Raw genomic sequence first — 20,799 nt, 5'->3', positions numbered from 1 at the left:
GTTAATAAATAACTTCTTTGGGTGGGGTCACAGCCCAACGTGCACGTACAAACTCTGACTCAATATACCTGTCCTGTTTTGCCCTATATTAAAATCACCTCCCGTTAAATGTTTCTCAATATATATAAAAATGGATTTTAATTCGAGACTTTGCTAATATGAAAAACGATTTATTATTATTTAGAAAGTAAGATTAAATGATAAAACGCACGTCAATTGTTTTTTTTTAATCTTGCAACACATAAGCCAAATTTTTAACTTTTTTTTAAGCCTAAACAATTTTTATTAAAGGGAGTAGAAAACATTGAGTTGGGAATATAGTACTTTTAGAACCTAAATTTGTATTTGATGGTTGGGGACACTTTCTTGAAATCATGTGCGAACCGAAAAAGTTATCATCAGTCGGTGGCGGCATCTACCGCAAATTAGTGGTGAGAATAATTTAAACCAGTGGGTGAATTAAATTTAAATAAATATATACAGAAACGACAGGAAAGCAAATAGTTTACGATATATTGTGAAATTTTCTAAAACATTTTTATTTAAATTGTTGCTCCTAGTGACCCTCGATCCCACTTTATATGATTTATTTCGAGGGTTCCAGCAATTATTTTGAGAGTCAATGACCCCTGAACTGCCCACAATTGTACAGAAGTATAAGCAGAAGTTATTTAAAAAAATTTATATTTTCTTAGAAAGATAGGTGACGCCATCGGCTAATGATAACTGTTTCGATTCGTACATGATTTCAAGAAAGTGTTCCTCAAGGCCCCAGCCCAGCCACAGCAGATATAAATTGTGACTCTAAAAGTATATATATTCCCAACTCAATGGTAGAAACTAAATCTAAAAATCGTCTGCTAACATAAAAATAATAATAATCAGCTAGGCTAATACAAAAAGCACCACCTTAGGACAAATCATCTAGCGACTTTTAATGCCTTAAACAGGTGGCCGTGTTACAATATGTAGGAGCCAACACTAACTATTACCGTTAACCTCTACAAGTTTTTATGGAAAGGGTAAGCCGAAGAACTCGGGGGAAAACCCCTTTAAACAGTGGGAAGATAACTTACAAACTCTACGACTTTTTATTCACATATAAACCGAAATTCGTTGATCCAATATAAATATGGGACTCTATTTCAAGAAATATGATTTGTGGGTATAATTTTACAGGAATTTTCAATATTTGTTTGGTCAATTTACAATTAAAAATATATACTGCTGCTACTCGAAATTTGTTCTTATGAAAGACGAATTCGTATCAACCGCGTATATTTCCATTTCTAAAGTTTCCTGTTAATATTATTTGGTTTAAGACTGCCATCTACATTCAAATGCTGGAATATGGACGTGGTTTTGTTTTTATAAAATGTTATTTAAAAATGGGGAAATTTTATATTCTTATATTATTTTAAAATAAACACTACTTTTAAACTCATATTCTTATAGTTTGTTAACGTGAGTATAGATGGCGTTACTATTGGTAAACGTTGCTAGAATCGCGGCAAATATTTAAAATTGATGGCGAATTTTTGATCCCTAAAAAAGCGTTTTATTGAATGTGTTTCTCCAGCTTTTGAATAATACTCGTATGGGTTAATTAAATTTAATTTTTTCTTGTATTTTAAAATTATTTTTTTATTTGTTTTGTTTAGGTTTAAATTATTTTATTTTATTTCGATTTGCATCTTTCTGGCTTTGAGAGCCTTTGGCTATTCCGTTCGTTAAAGTTAACGAGAAAAAATGATCGGTGTTAATGTCGTCGTTGTGGATGACGGATCGTTAAGATATAACGAGAAAAAATTATCGTTATCTGCCTTATAATTATGCCGTGATTCTAGTCTGATAGGGAACTCGAGGGGCTGATAATTTCGAGTTCGCCTGTACACCTATTTCTCTAATTACACTAAAGATAATATAGAACTCCGTACCAGAGATGGGCAAAATCCGAATTTTCCGAGCTTGCACTCTTTAATATTGGGCTAGATGGTGGAGCTCGCGCTCACACTCGTACTCTTTTTTTGTCTGAGACTGGAGCTCGCGCTCGTGCTCTTCTCTTTTTTGGCCCGAAAGTGTAGGTCACGCTCGCGCTCTTTTCTTTTGTGGCCCGAGAGTGGAGCTCGCGCTCGCGCTCGCGCTCTTTTTCCCCGTAACAAAACCGTATTTCAGAAAACTTCGTATTTTTTGTTTTCTTCTGACGATTCTTCCTAATAACTTTTGGGAGAGCTAACTTTGAATTTGTTCTTTAATTAGCCGACTGAAAAGCTAACTAAGATTTATACCTACGATTAGATTTAAAGAGACTTATTTCGTACTCCTTAACCAAACTTTATTTTATTTTATTTCTCCATTTGGGAGCGACCTAAATGTTTGAGCCCTTTCACTTGGACTTTTTCGAAGGAACTCTTTTACAAAAAGATGTACCAAAGATGACCCGTGACGGGTTTTTCCCAATCGCCGGGCCTCTTATTTTGAAATTTTCCAATAGTCGAGAGCGAGAAGTCCGTTGAAAAGCCCCAAAATTCGACCCCTTCTACCTGTCCGTCAATGTAGAGCCTACGGGCGACTATTTTAAGCCGGATAGTTAGACGCTAGCGAACGGTAGCTTCCAAAAAACCAGTGACTCACTACCTTGAATTGTGGACCCTCTTCGGACCTCTCCCTCTCGTTTAATGGTTACAAATTGTTTATATACAACACTTTAACATTTATATTTTTAGGTCAATTTTACATCCTTAACAATATTTATGAGTTTTATACATTTCTAAATTTATCCAATATCGAAGTTACAAATACAAAATTAAACATTTTAATTAATTATAATTAAGTTCAAAACTTAATACAAAGTTTTCACACCCCGAGAGTGGAGCTCGCGCTCGCGCTCTTCTCTTTTTCCCCGAGAGTGTAGGTCACGCTCGTGCTTTTTTCCTTTTTGGCCCGAGATTGGAGCTCGCGCTCGCGGTCTTCTCTTTTTTGGCCCGAAAGTGTAGGTTACGCTCGCGCTTTTTACACACAATCCTTAGGGATTTGTGTGTATTAAGATCACGTACTGTGTAGCCGCCGCCGCCGCCGCCGCCGCCGCTGCCGTACACACGATTGCTCGCTGTACGTTAGTGGTACAAAGGCGATTGATATCTCAATCGATAGGCACTATTATAGCCTCGACGGGATTTTCGTAATTTTGGGATCGGAGCCCGAGAAGTTGGGCAAATGCCCAATTTACTATTTTTTGTAGTTTCGCTTTGTGTGGTTGATATTTTATTTAAAATTAAGTCCGATAACGTTAAAAAAAATATTTTTGGTAAGGTTAGGATTCAGCGGATATACAACTTCAGTTATATCAGTAAATCTTAAATTTAAGTATAGTTTCCTGGTTAATTTACGGGACCCCAATTTTCGCGGTTTTATATTTTCGCCTAAAAGTCTACATAACGCTCTTTAATTTAAGTCCGATTTTCATGAGAGTTATATTTTTGAATAGCTGTGGTTTCCCTTAACCCTAGATTTGCAATTACGTTGCTTAATTTTAATTCTAAGTGAGGTTTTTTCGACAGCGTATGCGGACCTCCGCAACTTCCGACATGGTAAATCCGCGTGTCTATAGAGTTCTAAACGCCAGTTTCCCTCTCGCATTTTTCAAGGCCGTTCGCGCCGAGCTTTCAACGTGTTCCCAGAAGTAACAATAAGTGTGACCCCCAACGTTTTACGCACGTTTAACGCCCTTTTTACGCACGTCGTACGACAGGAAGTAGGTAAGTAAGATTTGATCAAAAATCACCAGTTTTGTTACTTCTAGGCCTATTCCAGCTTAGGTTGCAGCCGCGTTGGAAAAAGTTAATTTTAAGTGAGTTAATTAGCCATTTCGCGTCATACCTGAATTCTTTACGCGCTGAAGCTATATTCGCATTCCATTGAAAGCCTGCCTGCAATAACAATAACGTATGAACAGGCGCGTAAAAAATAAGTGTGACCCTAAATATTTGTTATGCCCAGAAGTTAAGCATAAGTGTGCCACTAAATATTTTTTTTGACCAGCTGCCGTACACACGATTGCTCGCGGTACGTTAGTGGTACAAAGGCGATTGATATCTCAATCGGTAGGCACTATTATAGCCTCGACGGGATTTTCGTAATTTTTGGGGTCGGAGCCCGAGAAGTGTTTTTGGTCGATTGTCATATTTGAATTTCGTGCCAATTGATACTCGAAAAACTTGGTTCTTATAAAAATTAATTTAAATGAACGTGTTCGCGTTTCGCCACCTTATTTCCAAAACCAGTTAACTCGGAAAACTTGGTTTTTATAAAAATTAATTTAAATTAACGTGTTCGCGTTTCGCTACCTTATTTCCAAAACCAGGTAACTCGAAAAACTTGGTTTTTATAAAAATAAATTTAAATGAACGTGTTCGCGTTTCGCCACCTTATTTCCAAAACCAGTTAACTCGAAACGCTTGGTTTTTATACAAATTAATTTAAATGAACGTGTTCGCGTTCCGCCACCTTATTTCCAAAACCAGTTAACTCGAAACGCTTGTTTTTTATACAAATTAATTTAAATGAACGTGTTCGCGTTCCGCCACCTTATTTCCAAAACCAGTTAACTCGAAACGCTTGGTTTTTATACAAATTAATTTAAATGAACGTGTTCGCGTTCCGCCACCTTATTTCCAAAACCAGTTAACTCGAAACGCTTGTTTTTTATACAAATTAATTTAAATGAACGTGTTCGCGTTTCGCCACCTTATTTCCAAAACCAGGTAACTCGGAAAACTTGGTTTTTATACAAATTAATTTAAATGAACGTGTTCGCGTTCCGCCACCTTATTTCCAAAACCAGTTAACTCGAAACGCTTGGTTTTTATACAAATTAATTTAAATGAACGTGTTCGCGTTTCACGTCCTTATTTCCAAAACCAGTTAACTCGAAACGCTTGGTTTTTATACAAATTAATTTAAATGAACGTGTTCGCATTTCACGTCCTTATTTCCAAAACCAGGTAACTCGGAAAACTTGGTTTTTATAAAAATTAATTTAAATTAAAGTGTTCGCGTTTCGCCACCTTATTTCCAAAACCAGGTAACTCGAATAATTCTTTTCCGATAACATTCCTCTTGGGTTTATTAAGTTAATACATCAGTGGGATTGTGTGTACTCAAATGTCCGTGACATCTTGTTTATTTTTTGGCCCGAGAGTGGAGCTCGCACTCTTTGGAGCTCAGAGCACGCCATCCTCTGCTCCGTACCCTAGAATAGCTCTTTCTATAAAACAATATATACGCATACATGTATAAAAAGTGTTATTTTTAGGAGCGCGTGCTTCTTAATATTTCCGTGTAGAGGGTCTCGTGCGCTCTCTAACTTTAACTGCACGATGAATCTAACGTAATCACGTGACCTCTCGTATTTTATATAAAGAGCTATTGAATCACGGACTGTAAATTTTACAGTCCGTGATTGAATTCTGAGAGCTTTCTTATTGCTGATTTTGTAACGAACCGCTTACCCACCGGTGTAGTAGGCTGTTTGATCGCTTGGAGCACCGGTATATAAATTTCTGACCAGTTTCGGCACGTGACCTTTGAAAAATGGGCCTCCATCGGTCCAAAGATAATTTAAACTCGTACCCTAGATTCGAAATCACTCTCTCGCGCGTTGCCGATAGTGTTTACCCACTTCCCGCCGGAACTCAGAAAAAATTCGCTCCATGGTTGGCGCCTTACCGCAACCAAGAATGTATTTATTTATACTCAGGGAGAATGAATATGTCGAGACTATCGACGGACACGTTGAGCCCCTAACCCCGTCACGCTAAGGGGGGGGGGGAGGGAAAAAGGAGGTGGTCTTATTTTTTGCGTCCTCGCTGCAGCGTTAATCGCGTCGAAAAACGTAATTTTTAAGAACCAATGAGATTGCAATATTATTTGATTTTATTAAAGCGGAGGAGCATACCGGGGGGCCCAACGGGTGGAATTAGAGAAACGCTAAAAATAATCTCGACATATTCATTCTCCCTGAGTATAAATAAATACATTCTTGCCGCAACTGATGGAGCCCGTTTTTGCTGAGGTCACGTGCCGGAAGAGGGTAAACGCTTCGTAACAAAACCGTCAATGGGAAAGCTCTCAGTATTCGAATCTAGGGTACGAGTTTAAATTATCTTTGATCGGTCACTGCCAAGTCCTATAACGGCCAACTTTGAACAGCGAGTCATCAAAGTTGGCCGCAGTCTTATCTTTGTATGAGTTTACCATTAAGTCTTAAATCTTAAATCTGTAGGACTTTTAGTTACCATTGTAGCAATGGAGCTGACTACGCGCAGCAGTTATTTCCAATCTAGGGTACGATGTGTATATTATCTTTGATTACACCATAGACGAAGAACGGGTAAACCCGTTCTTCGTCTATGATTACACTGAGATTACGCGAAAGATATGCGCACTGCGCAGTAGGATTACGCGAAGTACACAGATTGCATCGAGATTGCGTACTCATTATTAGTCTGTAAACCGATCAGCCCTTCGTGTGAACGTCAATTCCATTTCAAATTTATTTAATTATTTCAAAAATTAGTTGTTTTACATAGTTTTTAGGGCTAAGTTATTAACAATTTTTCGATAACTTCTTTAATAATAAAAAGAATGTATTTATTTATACTCAGGGAGAATGAATATGTCGAGTTTATTTTTAGCGTTTCTCCAATTCCACGCGTTGGGGCCCCCGGTATGCCCCTCCGCTTTAATAAAATCAAAAAATACTGCAATCGCATTGGTTCTCAAAAATTACGTTTTTCGACGCGATTAACGCTGCTGCGAGGACGCAAAAAATAAGACCGCCTCCCCCCCCCCCGCCCCCTTTCAGCGTGACGGGGTTAGGGCCTCAACGTGTCTGTCGATAGTCTCGACATATTCATTCTCCCTGAGTATAAATAAATACATTCTTGATAATAACTATAAATAAATTAATTTATTTATAAACACAATGGGGATAACGATAATTTCGAAGAGGGTAAATTATAATATCAATGGATATAGCTATAATATCTATGGGGTTAACGATAATTTTAAATGGGCAAACTATAATATCAATGGGGATAACGATAATTTCAAATGCGATAACTATAATTTGAAAAGGGGAAACTATCATTTGAAAGGGGAAAATGATAATTTGAAAGGGATAACTAAATTTGAAAGGGGAAATTATAATTTGAGACTAGAAAACTATAATTTGAGACTAGAAAACTATAATTTCAAATGCGAGAACTATAATTTGAAAGGGGAAAACTATCATTTTAAAGGGGAAAATTAAAATTTGAAAGGAGAAAACTATAATTTGAAAGGGGAACTTTATAATTTGAAAGCGGAACTTTATAATTTGAAAGTGGAATTTTATAATTTGAAAGCGGAACTTTATAATTTGAAAGTGGAAAACTATAATTTGAAAGTGGAAAACTATAATTTGAAAGTGGAAAACTATAATTTCAAAGATAATAACTATAATTTCAAAGGTAATAACTATAATTTCAAAGGTAATAACTATAATTTCAAAGGTAATAACTATAATTTCAAAGGTAATAACTATAATTTCAAAGGTAATAACTATAATTTCAAAGGTAATAACTATAATTTCAAAGGTAATAACTATAATTTCAAAGGTAATAACTATAATTTCAAAGGTAATAACTATAATTTCAAAGGTAATAACTATAATTTCAAAGGAAATAACTATAATTTCAAAGGTAATTACTATAATTTCAAAGGTAATTACTATAATTTCAAAGGTAATTACTATAATTTCAAAGGTAATTACTATAATTTCAAAGGTAATTACTATAATTTCAAAGGTAATAACTATAATTTCAAAGGTAATAACTATAATTTCAAAGGTAATTACTATAATTTCAAAGGTAATTACTATAATTTCAAAGGTAATTACTATAATTTCAAAGGTAATAACTATAATTTCAAAGGTAATTACTATAATTTCAAAGGTAATTACTATAATTTCAAAGGTAATAACTATAATTTCAAAGGTAATAACTATAATTACTTACAGTTAAATCTTTGTCCCACTCCTCAAGCAACGGACCATTATTTAACTTTACCTTACCTTAGCGTAGTTTCTAAATTCAGACGCCTAGTGTATTTTAAATATGAAATTTATTTAATTATATATTTATAACGATTTAGGTATATTTATTAAGATTGAAAACAATTTAACAGAACTATACAAGTTAAAAACGGACAAAAAAAATTACATTTTACATTAGTGCAGAAATGTACATTTTTAAAATAATTTATTTTTGGGTATATTTTTAAACATTTAACTTTCATATAATATGTAAATATAATAAATATTTTATTGTTTTTTTAATTATCCCCCATTAAATCAGCTTTTATTTTTAATCCATGTTTCCTTTTTATAATAAATGTACCATAATTTTATTTTATTGGTCAAAACTGGCATTCGAACTGACTTAAACTGGGTTTTAAGGTTTATTATGGCCGAATCTTAGGTTTCCCAAAGAATTTTTATTTCGTTACACGCGCCAGTCGACTCGACGGGGTATTTTGTGGGTAGCTTCTATATTTAGGTAATTACTCGAATTAATTAGGACTTCAAAGGAATACTTCGAGAATATATGGGACTGTATGAATACGAAAGTAAGTCTCGGAGGGATGGGCCAATGAAGAAGAGATTTTTCGGAATGACGTCACGGGCCAGTACTCCCAAAAATAATAATGCACAGAAAAGACCCCCCTCTCATCCCGCGAAAGGGAAAGATTCTTATTTTGTCACATTCAGTTTAAAAAACGTCTCAATTCAAAATGGTTCGGCTCGAGTGTGCTGCCTCCAGCCACTGCGCCTTGTTAAACATGGTGCTAGTTTTAGCTTTCAATTTAATACTATTCGCGAGTCCAGCGCAATCTTCGGATAAAATGGTTTTTCCCGTAAGTTGACAATTTAATCCACTCGTTTTTAAGAATTTAGTTGAAATTAAATTAGAAAGATATTGTTTCCATTGAAAAAATAATGTATGGTTTATGAATAGAGATTAGTTTATGTAGTATAGAAAATATTGCTAACTTAACAAGAAAATATCTAATTTTCCTTTATTTTAATGTAATTTTAACTATATTTCCATATTACGGATGTTATTGAAATTTTGGAGGTTCGATAATTCGCATTATAAGTTAATATTTCAGTGTAAATGAAAACTTTATTATTTACACTAGCAAGTAAATTAGGAAATAAATTAAAAACACGTTTTGTCTTACTTATAAAAAAACAAAACGAATGCTGGTTTTGTAATAATTAACTAATAATTCATAATAATAATTAATATCAACAGTTCAAGAGTCTCTTAATATAGCCGTGTACAACTCTCATCAATTATTATAAATCATTACAACAATTTTTTATGGTTTGGTTGGAATATACACCTGAATATTTTGCATTTTGTCTCTATAATTTTGTCATATCTTTAAATATTCTTATATGAACCTTAGCACCACAACATAGTCATAACCGGAAGGTTATTGAGGAATTATTAAAAAATCGTGTTTTTTAATTAAAAAAAGTTAAGAACACTCTATATTAAGCCTGCGTTAAACCTTTAAACCTCTAGGGACAACGCTTAGAAGTATATGCTGTCACACTCGACCTGCACGTTTTCTAGCGTGGACTAAAGTTCTCTATTAAGGCAAATTAATTATCTAACTAACTAACTTCCTAAATAATTACTAAATGATTAAATAACTAGCTAACTAACTAAATGATTAAATAACTAGCTAATTAACTAAATGATTAAATAACTAGCTAACTAACTAAATGATTAAATAACTAGCTAACGAACTAAATGATTAAATAACTAGCTAACGAACTAAATGATTAAATAACTAACTAAATAACTAAATTATTAAACAACTAGCTAACTAACTAAATGATTAAATAACTAGCTAACTAACTAAATGATTAAATAACTAGCTAACTAACTAAATGATTAAATAACTAGCTAACTAACTAAATGATTAAACAACTAGCTAACTAACTAAATGATTAAATAACTAAATAAATGATTAATTAACTAGCTTACTGATTATTTAACTAGCTAACGAACTAAATGATTAAATAACTAGCTAACGAACTAAATGATTAAATAACTAGCTAACGAACTAAATCATTAAATAACTAGCTAACGAACTAAATGATTAAATAACTAACTAAATAACTAAAGGTTTAAAAAACTAGCTAGCTAACTAAAGGATTAACTAACTAGCTTACTAACTAAATGATTAACTAACTAACTAAATGATTAATTAACTAGCTAACTAACTAAATGATTAAATAACTAAATAAATGATTAATTAACTAGCTTACTGATTATTTAACTAGCTTACTGATTATTTAACTAGCTAACGAACTAAATGATTAAATAACTAGCTAACGAACTAAATGATTAAATAACTAGCTAACGAACTAAATGATTAAATAACTAGCTAACGAACTAAATGATTAAATAACTAGCTAACGAACTAAATGATTAAATAACTAACTAAATAACTAAAGGTTTAAATAACTAGCTAGCTAACTAAAGGATTAACTAACTAGCTTACTAACTAAATGATTAACTAACTAACTAAATGATTAATTAACTAGCTTACTGATTATTTAACTAGCTAACGAACTAAATGATTAAATAACTAGCTAACGAACTAAATGATTAAATAACTAGCTAACGAACTAAATGATTAAATAACTAGCTAACGAACTAAATGATTAAATAACTAACTAAATAACTAAAGGTTTAAATAACTAGCTAGCTAACTAAAGGATTAACTAACTAGCTTACTAACTAAATGATTAACTAACTAACTAAATGATTAATTAACTAGCTTACTGATTATTTAACTAGCTAACTAACTAAATGATTAATTAACTAGCTTACTGATTATTTAACTAGCTAACTAACTAAATGATTAATTAACTAGCTTACTGATTATTTAACTAGCTAACTGACTAAATGATTAATTAACTAGATAACTTACTAAATGATTAATTAACTAGCTAACAAATTGTAGGGCTCACAAGTCAACCATGACTTAGCCCCAAAAAACCCATGTCAAACAAAATTATTTAATAAAATTGTATTGAATTGATTGAACTATCTAACTGATTATTCAATTAAATATATAACTAACTGATTATTTAATTAAACATCTATCAAATTGATTATATCATTAACCATCTAACTAATTGAATGTTTAATTAACCACCTAACTAATTGATAATTTAATTAACCATCTTACTAATTGATTATTTAATTAACCATCTAACTAATTGATTATTTAATTAACTAACTTATTGATTGATTATTTAATTAACTAACTTATTGATTGATTATTTAATTAACTAACTTATTGATTGATTATTTAATTAACTAACTTATTGATTTATTATTTAATTAACTATCTAACTAATTGATTATTTAATTAACCATCTAACTTATTGATTGATTAATTAACTAACTTATTGATTGATTAACTAACTAAGTAACAAATTAATTAATTAATTAACAACACTTAATATAGTGTGTTGTTTAGTCGAAATTAAGTGCTGAAAATATAGTATAGGAAGTTGTATATGCTAAAATGTACGGTGTGTTTGAGTAACAAAATAGGTAGAAAATCAACAGTTGTAATTTATGACTAACAATTGTAAGTAGTATTGCGCCCGCCCGTCATCCCTTAAGACAAATACAAATGACATTGTTAGATTCACGTGCATTTTCTGGGAATTGCTAAGTGGCGTTTTACGAAAGATTTCAGGAGACGTTCAAATTTTCGATAATTCTGGTTGTATACGAATATTTTTTCCTCTTCAAACGTCGACTCTTTTATTGGCACGCTTGGCCGATTTCCTGCTGCTAAACCTTCGCCGCTTTCAAACAGCTTTTCCCTTCGTCCAAACCGAATTATAAAATATCCTCTGCGAAAGGCTTCGAATGCGTAGTATCACTTTGTACTATTTACAAAGTTCCTGGGAGTACGCAGACTTTACCATCTCCCTCTCCATTAACTCTGCTGACTTGTAAAATTCAGTCAGCCCCGTCGTAGACCTCTAATCTTAAAGGACAAGTAGTTAAAAGTTTGTGTCTTCAGTTAGCCATGCGTAACATAGCCAGAACCGCCTTCGCTTGCCCATGGAAATAATCCCTAGAATCCAAGCAATTAAATTTCTTATAACTTTTAAGAAATACCTTCAAAATTACACATTGTTTAGTCATTTGTTATCAAACACTTGTCTAATTTAGACATTTTTATTTGACATAATCCAAATAATCCGATTTATTAATTTTCTTATCACTTTTAAGAAATATCTGCCAGAATTAGACATTGTTTAGTTACTTGTTATTAAACACGTGTTTAATTTAAACATTTTTATTGGACATAAATCCGAGAATCTGAATTAATAATTTTCTTATAACTTTAAGAAATATCGTCCAAAACTAGACATTGTTTTGTCCCTTGTTATTAATCACTTGTCTAATTTAGAAATTTTTATTTCACATAATTTCGAGAATCCGAATTATTCATTTTCTTATAACTTTAACAAATATCTTTCGAAGACATTGTTTAATGTCTTGTTATCAAAACCTCGTCTAATGTAGACATTTTTAATAAACATAGTATAAAAAATCCATGATATTAATTTTCTTATAGCTTTAATAAATATCTTCCAAATTAGACATTGTTTAGTTTCCTTTTATCAAACAAGTGTCTAATTTAAACATTTTTAATATAAATAATCCCAAAAATCCGAATTATTAATTAACTTATAGCTTTAAGAAATATCTTCCAAATTAGACATTGTTTAGTTTTTTTTTATCAAACACTTGTCTTATTTATTAGAAAGAATCTCAAAAGAACATTAAAGAACTACTGTCCCAAATGAAACAATATTTAGTTTCTTGCATTAAATGTGTCTAATTTAGACATTTTTATTTGACATAATCCCAATAATCCGATATAATAATTTTCTTAAGACTGTTATAAAACCTTGTCTAATTTAGTCGTTTGATTACACATATTTTCAATAATCTTTATTATTATTATTATTATTTTTATTTTACCTTTAAGAGATACCTCCAAAAATAGATATTTTGTAGGTTCTTGGTATCATTTAGACATTTTTATTATAAATAATACGAAGAATGTGTGCTCTTAATTTCCTAATATCTTCTAAAATTAGACATTATTTAAACATGTCTAATTATAAATTTTCATTATAATTAATAATTATTACTGCAATTATAATTTTAGTTATAATTCTTTTAATTATGTAAAATGGCGTCCTAAATTATCAATTATTTATCATCTTTTATCCATCTTTAGGGCTTTTTAAGAATACAATTTTTAATTTAAATATAATTCAAGGTAAAAAAATTAAAAATATGCCAAATTATTTTTGCGCGTAGGCTGGTTCATTATTTCATTTTAGTGGGTCAAAATGTTATTTATCTTTGAGGTGTTAACCATTGACACATTGTATGATACGCAGGCGCCGAAATCACATCCTTCAAACGCCGCGTGACGAACACTAATTTCATATTGTCTTTAAAACCTCCAGGAACAAACAATACAATATTTTTTGTTGTAAACTCTTACGTCGAAGATTACGCCACGCATGCGTCAAAATGATGCGTAGTAGCGGATTTGGTTTTTTAGCTGTTGCAAGGAATTGACTTATGGGGGTGTTCTGGAAGCGCTTGAGTAATGTTTAACGTATTTGGTAGACTTTGATTGTGGGGCAGCAGAAAATTAGGTCTACAATTACTTCTTTTTAGAGTAACTCAAGCGAGCGAAAAGATTCGTCCTTGTAACTTTGGAATTTATTTTCTTTTATGTCCATTTTCTTTTCAATTCATGCAAATGGCGTTTTCTTATTCGTGGCGATGAAACACTTCTTCGGTAAATAGAATTAGGTCTACAGTTTATAATGTTTTGAAATATTTTAAATCGCGGTTCATTCTTTACGCGATTATATTATGAAATTTATAGGTTCAAAACTCAAAAGATTTTATATTTATTTGTACTATTAAGGATACGGCAAAACTTTGTATTATATTTCATTATTAAAATTATTTTTTTTAGTAAAATTATCTAAGTTATTTGTACAAATAAGGATACATTAAAAATTTACTATTATATTTCAATATTAAAATTATTTTGTTAAGAAAAACTATCTTAGTTATTTGTACAAATAAGGATACGTTAAAAATTTACAATTTTATTTCAATATTAAAATTATTTTGTAGAGAAAAACTATCTTAGTTATTTGTACAAATAAGGATACGTTAAAAATTTATTATTATATTTCAATATTAAAATTGGATTTGTTATTAGTACTAATAAGGATACGGTAAAAATTTACTATTATATTTGAATACTAAAATAATTAAATAAACTAAATTAAAAAATACGATGTTTCAAATCAAATTTATTTCGATTTTTCACGCGTGCTTTACCAAGCTTAAATCCTGCAAATATTGTTATTCTAAGCAAATAAAATCTGATAGAATAAATAGCTTTAAAGAATATTAGGCCAATTGGAAGATCTCCCGTTTAGATATGTGATGATACTTTATTTTGAATTCTTTCCCCTTCCGTAAACCAGAAAACATTAATTAACATTAACGCTTGATTGACCCTCCAAATACTAATTACGAATTTTCATTTTCGACATTGAACACGACCATTAATAAATTTTATTTTCTCAGGATGAAGTCGCTAGATCCTCCAGACAAGCAGGTAATGTCTCACAATTTCCAAAAGAAGTACTATAAGATCAACGACCTCTGCTACGGGTATATTACTTAATGATCTTTATTCTTAATGGTAGGCGATGGCTGTGATATATCCGTGTCCGACGAAGAGACCTGGATCTTTTCACCCAAGTACCCTTCCAACTACGATAACCAGAGGGACTGCACCTACGTCATCAAGAAATGGCGACGTAGTGTTTGTCAGATTCAAATGACCATCAATGATTTTGACTTAGGAGACAGTTCCAATTGCCGTTCCGATTACTTGGACATACGACAAGGAACTCCAAATGCTGGTTCGAGGGTGCTTTGCGGAAGTATCCCCACTGGGACAAAAAGTACGCGTCATCTGGACCTTGAATTACCGACTCAAGGTCAAATGCTAAAATATACGTTTATTTTGATGTAATAGAGAAATTGACCTTCCCTCGAGGCCGGAACTCGATGACTTTGAGGTTTCACAGCGACGTCTCGCAGACGTACAAAGGATTTATGATTAAAATCAAACAAATTCCCAATTCATGCAACAGAAGAGAAGGTTCATTAATTTTATTAAAATAGTATACCTTAGTGTAGTTAACCACTCTTTACTTTCAATAACAAATATTGCAGATCCCGATAACCAAGATCCACCAGCGCCAAATCCGCCAGTGTCTTGCGACAAGTATGTCTCCGGGTTCCGCGACATCATCAGGTCCCCTAACTACCCCGATGAATACCCCCCAAATTCCCGATGCCGATACACGTTGCAAAGACCGGATCGTACCGTCTGCCAGGTGGAAATCAACTTTAGGGCTTTCGAATTGGAACAAAGCCCTAGTTGCCGCAATGACTTCTTGGAACTGCCCGGTGGAGCCAGACTATGCGGGGTCTATTTGACACCCGGTGAGTCTCGCCGCATACCAGAAATTAGTCCGATAACTTAACGCTTTTTGTCCCATTAAGTGGTGTTGGAATACCTACCCGGTACCAATAGTATGTCTTTGACATTCTTTACGGACAGTTACGGAAGTGCGCCCGGGTTTGAAGGCGAAGTAAGACAAGTGAGAAATTCGTGCGGACGTAACAACCCTCCTAAACCGGGTAAGTGTCCTTGACCGTTATTTCAGTTGATTGGCTTTGTTATCACTCGCACTCTGCGTGATCGTGCCATCTACTTTCTAACATTTTGCTCTGGACTTTTAAGCTAGTCTTCTATTGCCAACCCACGATGTATTCACCTTCGACAAACTTTGTCTGAAGGTGAAAAATCGACAAACTTTGTCTGAAGGTGAAAAATACGTCGTGGATTCACTTATTTAAGCTAAAGCTCAATGCACTTGTCCTACATTGATTAGATCAAGTTCGATGAATAGTTATTGATCCTATTTGTACTTGAGGACCAAATGGTTTGTAAACGGGAGTTGTTGACTTCCGTTAGTTTACCCCGATCGCTGCGATCGCGAAATTTGGTCGCTGAGAGACCGCATCACCACACCCGATTACCCGCAACGATACCAGCCGGAACAGAGATGTCGATACCTCATTCGTCGTTTTGACAGCTCCGTTTGCGCCGTCGTCCTGACCTTGCTTCGATTTGATGTGCCTGGATCGTCGTACGGTTGCGAAGGAGCCCATCTGACCTTGCCGGACGGCACGAGACTCTGCGGAACCCTGACGGGACAGAGTAAGACACTACTTCTAAAGGCGCGCCAATTCACCACCGGACCAAGGCTTGAAAAACAATCCTTGCCTCTTTTTAGAGACAGTATACTTCGAGAGATACGCTAACTCTTTGGTAATCGAGTTCGTTTCCGATTGGTCCGCTTACCAGGGGCGTGGCTTTGACATCAGAGTCACCCAATTACAAGGATCTTGCAAGCGGCACGATCCCTGGCCAGGTCAGACGTCCAATAAAATCCTTAAACGATAAACCATCCCGCATTTGATCCCGGAACTAAAACGTTTAACAGAACTAAAAATATTTCACGCAACCTCACGCTTTTTTGCAAGAAGTGCGCATGCTTGTGTCTGAGCTTCGTCCGTTACTCCCAATCGCAATGTGCCTCTTGTGTTTTGCGTCCTTTCACGCGAAATAGTAGTACTATAATATAGGTACTAACGGGGCTTCGTCACTTAATACTCGCAGTACTCCATGCTCAGCCTCTACTACCGGCTCAACCTCCGCAGGCTCAGTACTATCCAAATACTAACGTGGGAGGGGTACTGGCTCAACCTCCGCAGGCTCAGTACTATCCGAATACTAACGTGGGAGGGGTCCGCAACTGGGCTGAAGCCTACAACACGCTGAGTCGTCTGGGACTTCAACTCTATTACAGGTTACTAGGAGCTGGTCAATTGGCTCCGGTTAATGTACCCCAGCCAATCCAACATGGTAACTATTATCCGAGACAGCACTACGTAGAATACGTGCCGGTACAAAATGGCTAGCCATACTGCTTGTTACAAGTACCGCGCGGTACCTCGTAATCGCAATTGTTAAAGCATATTAATCTAATTACTAAATAAACTAAACTTGTTAATATTGGCTTCTAATTTTGGATTAAACCTTAGAATTGTACCATAGAGCAACAATGTATATTGGAGTTATTCGTATTGCAAAATGATCAGTAATTAACTACGAAGTTAATATTCCTGAACGATGCCTTTTGCTCTATGGTTAAAATAAGTAAATACTAAAATAACACTAATTACCGCACTAACGCTCTGCACCGAGATGCTAACAGGAAATGGCACCCGTTAAAAGTACTTAAAATGGTGGTGTGTCTGGTACTTTAGGGCCCTTTTGCGATCAGGCAGTTGTAGGTTACGACGGCCGTATAACTTCACCCGGGTTTCCTGCTCAGTACCTGCCCAACCAAAAATGCACCTTCACCATTCGAAGATCCGACCCTTCCGTCTGCGTCGTCATGATCGATTTCCACTTCTTCGACGTCGAGATCTCGTCGCGGGGCTGCGAAAGAGACTACTTGGAGATGCCAGACAGGACCCGCTTATGCGGAAGCGTTTCCGGCCAACGTAATGAAAATAGCACCGCGATGGGATATTACACTTGTGGCGTTGATAATGAAAGTATTCCTTTCTCGTTTTGGAAGGTGTTTACAAGTACCCTCGTGGCTCGGGAACCTTGCAGTTGCACTTTCACGCTGATAACTTTGGTTCGGGCCGAGGATTTGACCTTAAGATTAGACAGAGGCCGAACTCTTGCGGTTCAGTCATCCCCGGTAAAGTTATACGTTCGTTCAGAAGTAAATAGAAAAAAGGGACGAGAACCCCTTCGACTTCGTTCGATACATTGCCAAGTGACAGCAAAATTCAGTAATATAATAATAATAATAATCAGCTAGGCTAATACCCAAGTCATCAAGCGACTTTTAAAGCCATTAATTCAGGTGGTCGGGTTACAATGCGTAGGAGGGTGGTGGCAAGCCCTGCAAGCCACGCGAGCCAACAGCTCCCTACACTAACTATTACCGTTAACCTCAACCAAGATACGGTTTAACGCTGTAAAATAAATAAACCACCATTACCTTATGGGTGACTAGCTGTAGATAGGTCCAGGATCTTCTGTTTTCTATTTACTTCTGGTTGGGTCTTTCATCTTTACAACGTCATGAGAGTAGGATGGTTGCGACTTTCTTGTAGGTGATTGCGACCAGACAGTTCATTCCGAGACGGATATAATTCGATCCCCCAATTACCCTAGCGACTACCCTAGCGGTTCCCAGTGTCTTTACACAATCAAAAAGGTGTCCAGTGACGTATGCGAGGTGCGCTTAGATATCTTGGATTTCGACGTGGCCGATAATAACCAGAGATGCGATACCGACTACTTGGAAATAGAGAATTTGCAGCAGAGGCTGTGCGGACGGGACCCCGCGGCCGAGAAAGGTTGGACCACGGACATAGGTTATAATTTGACTTAGGACCAGCCCTGATACTTAGAATGTCTTTCCAGTCGTGTATTTTCCTCAAAATAGCGACTCTATGAAATTATTCTTTAAGTCGACGTCTTACGAACATCGTCGAGGCTTTGAGATTCGGGTGACGCAACTTAGAAACTCTTGCTTCAAACCCCAGCCCATAGGTAATTTCACCTTCAAAGCACTAGCGCATCGCAATTCCTTAACGTATCCCATCCTTCCTAATTCGCACCTGTCTTTTCATTTTCACCCGCCTCGGTAGTAGCGCATATATTGCATGAATCGTAAAGAGTGATTGGATACCTTAGGGATTGCTATGTAGAAACCAGAATATCGTAGTGGTGGTTAACTGTTTGGTTTCCAGTCGACGACGACAAGACTGATTGCGCCACCATTCGAGACTTCTCCGCTTCAATCCAGAGCGACAATTACCCTAGCAATTACAACCCGAACACGGACTGCACGTTCAACATCATACGAGCTAGCAGAGAGGTTTGTCGAGTTGAACTTAGTTTCGTTCAGTTTGACGTTGGTAGCGGCAGTAACTCCATTTGCGTCGGCGACTACTTGGAGGTCCCTGGCTACGGGAGATACTGTGGTCTTAAGAACAGACAGACAAGTATGTTTGTACCTGTTTATAAGCATTTTTAAATCCACTTAACTAATCCTCGGTGTATGGGGTTACAGTTACAGTGGACTTTCCATCGAGCCAGCGAGAACTTCACTTAAGGTTTAAGACTGATTCCTTCGATCAGAGGTCGGGTTTTAGGATTGAGATACGTCAATTGACCCATGGTTGCGGAGACAATGTAGATCCGCCCATTAACAGAGGTACGTTACTCACAACCCAGTTCCGCTTCTGCCCAATTTCGGAATACTTATACCTATAATTGGTCATCTGGACAGATTGCGGTGGAACGTACAAGGAGGACCACTTTGATCTTATAAGTCCTGGCTTCCAAGGTGGTTCGTACCCGCCTAACGAGGAATGTCGATACGTCATCAAGAAAAGCAGCTTCGAAATCTGCGCCCTGGAAATCAAATACAATGTCTTCGATTTGGAGGAATCGGATGACTGTGTCAAGGATTTTGTCGAGGTCGGGGACCAGAAAGTCTGCGGAAAACTCCCATTCGATTCCACTAGTGAGTCAATTACTTCATAAGCTCTCATGTTTGTAAAGATGGTTGGTTGGGATAATTTGGTTTCTACAAAACCATTAAACTGGACGTCACGTTGTTGACAAATCAATGTGGGAAGAGTATTGTTGGAGCAATTTATAAAAATAACTCAGTTTTGCATTCTATATTACCTACGGTATTTGAATTTATATATTTGCAAGGTTGTTGTTGCGATTAGGTATATATTTGCTGCCGCAAAAGAAAATCCTTATAATTCCCAAGCTTCCTAAAGACACAATACTCTAACAACGACTATGATATTTATGGGTCGTCCTGTTTTGACTATACTAGCCTTTCCTTGGAATTGTTTTGAAAAAAATTTGTACTTAAAACGAATTATTTTGTGACAGGAACGTACGAGTTTCCGGAAGACAGCTTGACAGTTCGCTTTCGCAGTGACAACTTCGGCAAGAACGCCGGCTTCTTCATGACGGTCAAGCAAAAGAAATGTTGACGAATCGACAACCGCCATTTTATTATTTTTTAACCATAATTATTTTTATGTCACTTTTAAGCCGGTAAATATTAAAGAGTTTTAACGACGTAAAAAGGGTCTACGTACCTAAGACTAATATGCATAAGAGGGTAGTTATCAGGGCCGCCTTTTATTATACTCTAGATCCAACGTTAATATCAAATTCGCGTGCGTTTTTAAACACATCTGACGTGGGAAAATGCAGTCTGCGCATAATTGTTTCCGCCGGTGGTCACCAGAGGTCAATGCGATCAAATTCTAATTCAAATTGAGGGGTTGTTGCGCTACTCGCCACTTGTATTTGAATATCTAACGGACGTGTCGATCAATATGGACTATGTAACATAGGAAACCAGAAATGGTAGTTTTACTAAAATCTAGATTTTATTTATGA

The 20,799-nt window shown here is 35.2% G+C and overlaps 1 protein-coding gene across 1 annotated transcript; it reads left to right on the top strand.

The window, feature by feature from the left end:
* The first annotated feature begins 8,847 nt into the window (after positions 1–8,847).
* LOC149944161 (cubilin-like) lies at positions 8,848–20,595 on the top strand. The gene is made up of 16 exons (XM_090174723.1): positions 8,848–8,955; positions 14,784–14,814; positions 14,906–15,166; positions 15,241–15,366; positions 15,441–15,713; positions 15,774–15,911; positions 16,249–16,494; positions 16,571–16,708; positions 17,607–17,846; positions 17,924–18,052; positions 18,474–18,719; positions 18,787–18,915; positions 19,116–19,370; positions 19,439–19,582; positions 19,658–19,894; positions 20,281–20,595. The coding sequence occupies exons 1-16, from the start codon at positions 8,881–8,883 to the stop codon at positions 20,382–20,384; spliced, it is 2,772 nt and encodes a 923-aa protein (XP_090030849.1). The 5' UTR covers positions 8,848–8,880; the 3' UTR covers positions 20,385–20,595.
* The last annotated feature ends 204 nt before the right edge of the window (positions 20,596–20,799 follow it).

This window comes from Leiobunum rupestre, chromosome 5, assembly GCF_980474605.1.
Source record: "Leiobunum rupestre chromosome 5, qqLeiRupe1.1.hap1, whole genome shotgun sequence".
NCBI lineage: Eukaryota > Metazoa > Arthropoda > Arachnida > Opiliones > Sclerosomatidae > Leiobunum > Leiobunum rupestre.
Note: the sequence above shows the minus strand (reverse complement) of the source record. Positions and strands in the feature narration are given on the sequence as shown.

Excerpts from the sequence above, each read along its gene's own strand:
- LOC149944161 (XM_090174723.1), top strand. The coding sequence starts at position 8,881 with ATGGTGCTAGTTTTAGCTTTCAATTTAATACTATTCGCGAGTCCAGCG. Across the intron at positions 8,956-14,783 it reads CGGATAAAATGGTTTTTCCC|GATGAAGTCGCTAGATCCTC; the intron begins GTAAGTTGACAA and ends TTATTTTCTCAG. Across the intron at positions 18,053-18,473 it reads TTGCGGTTCAGTCATCCCCG|GTGATTGCGACCAGACAGTT; the intron begins GTAAAGTTATAC and ends ACTTTCTTGTAG.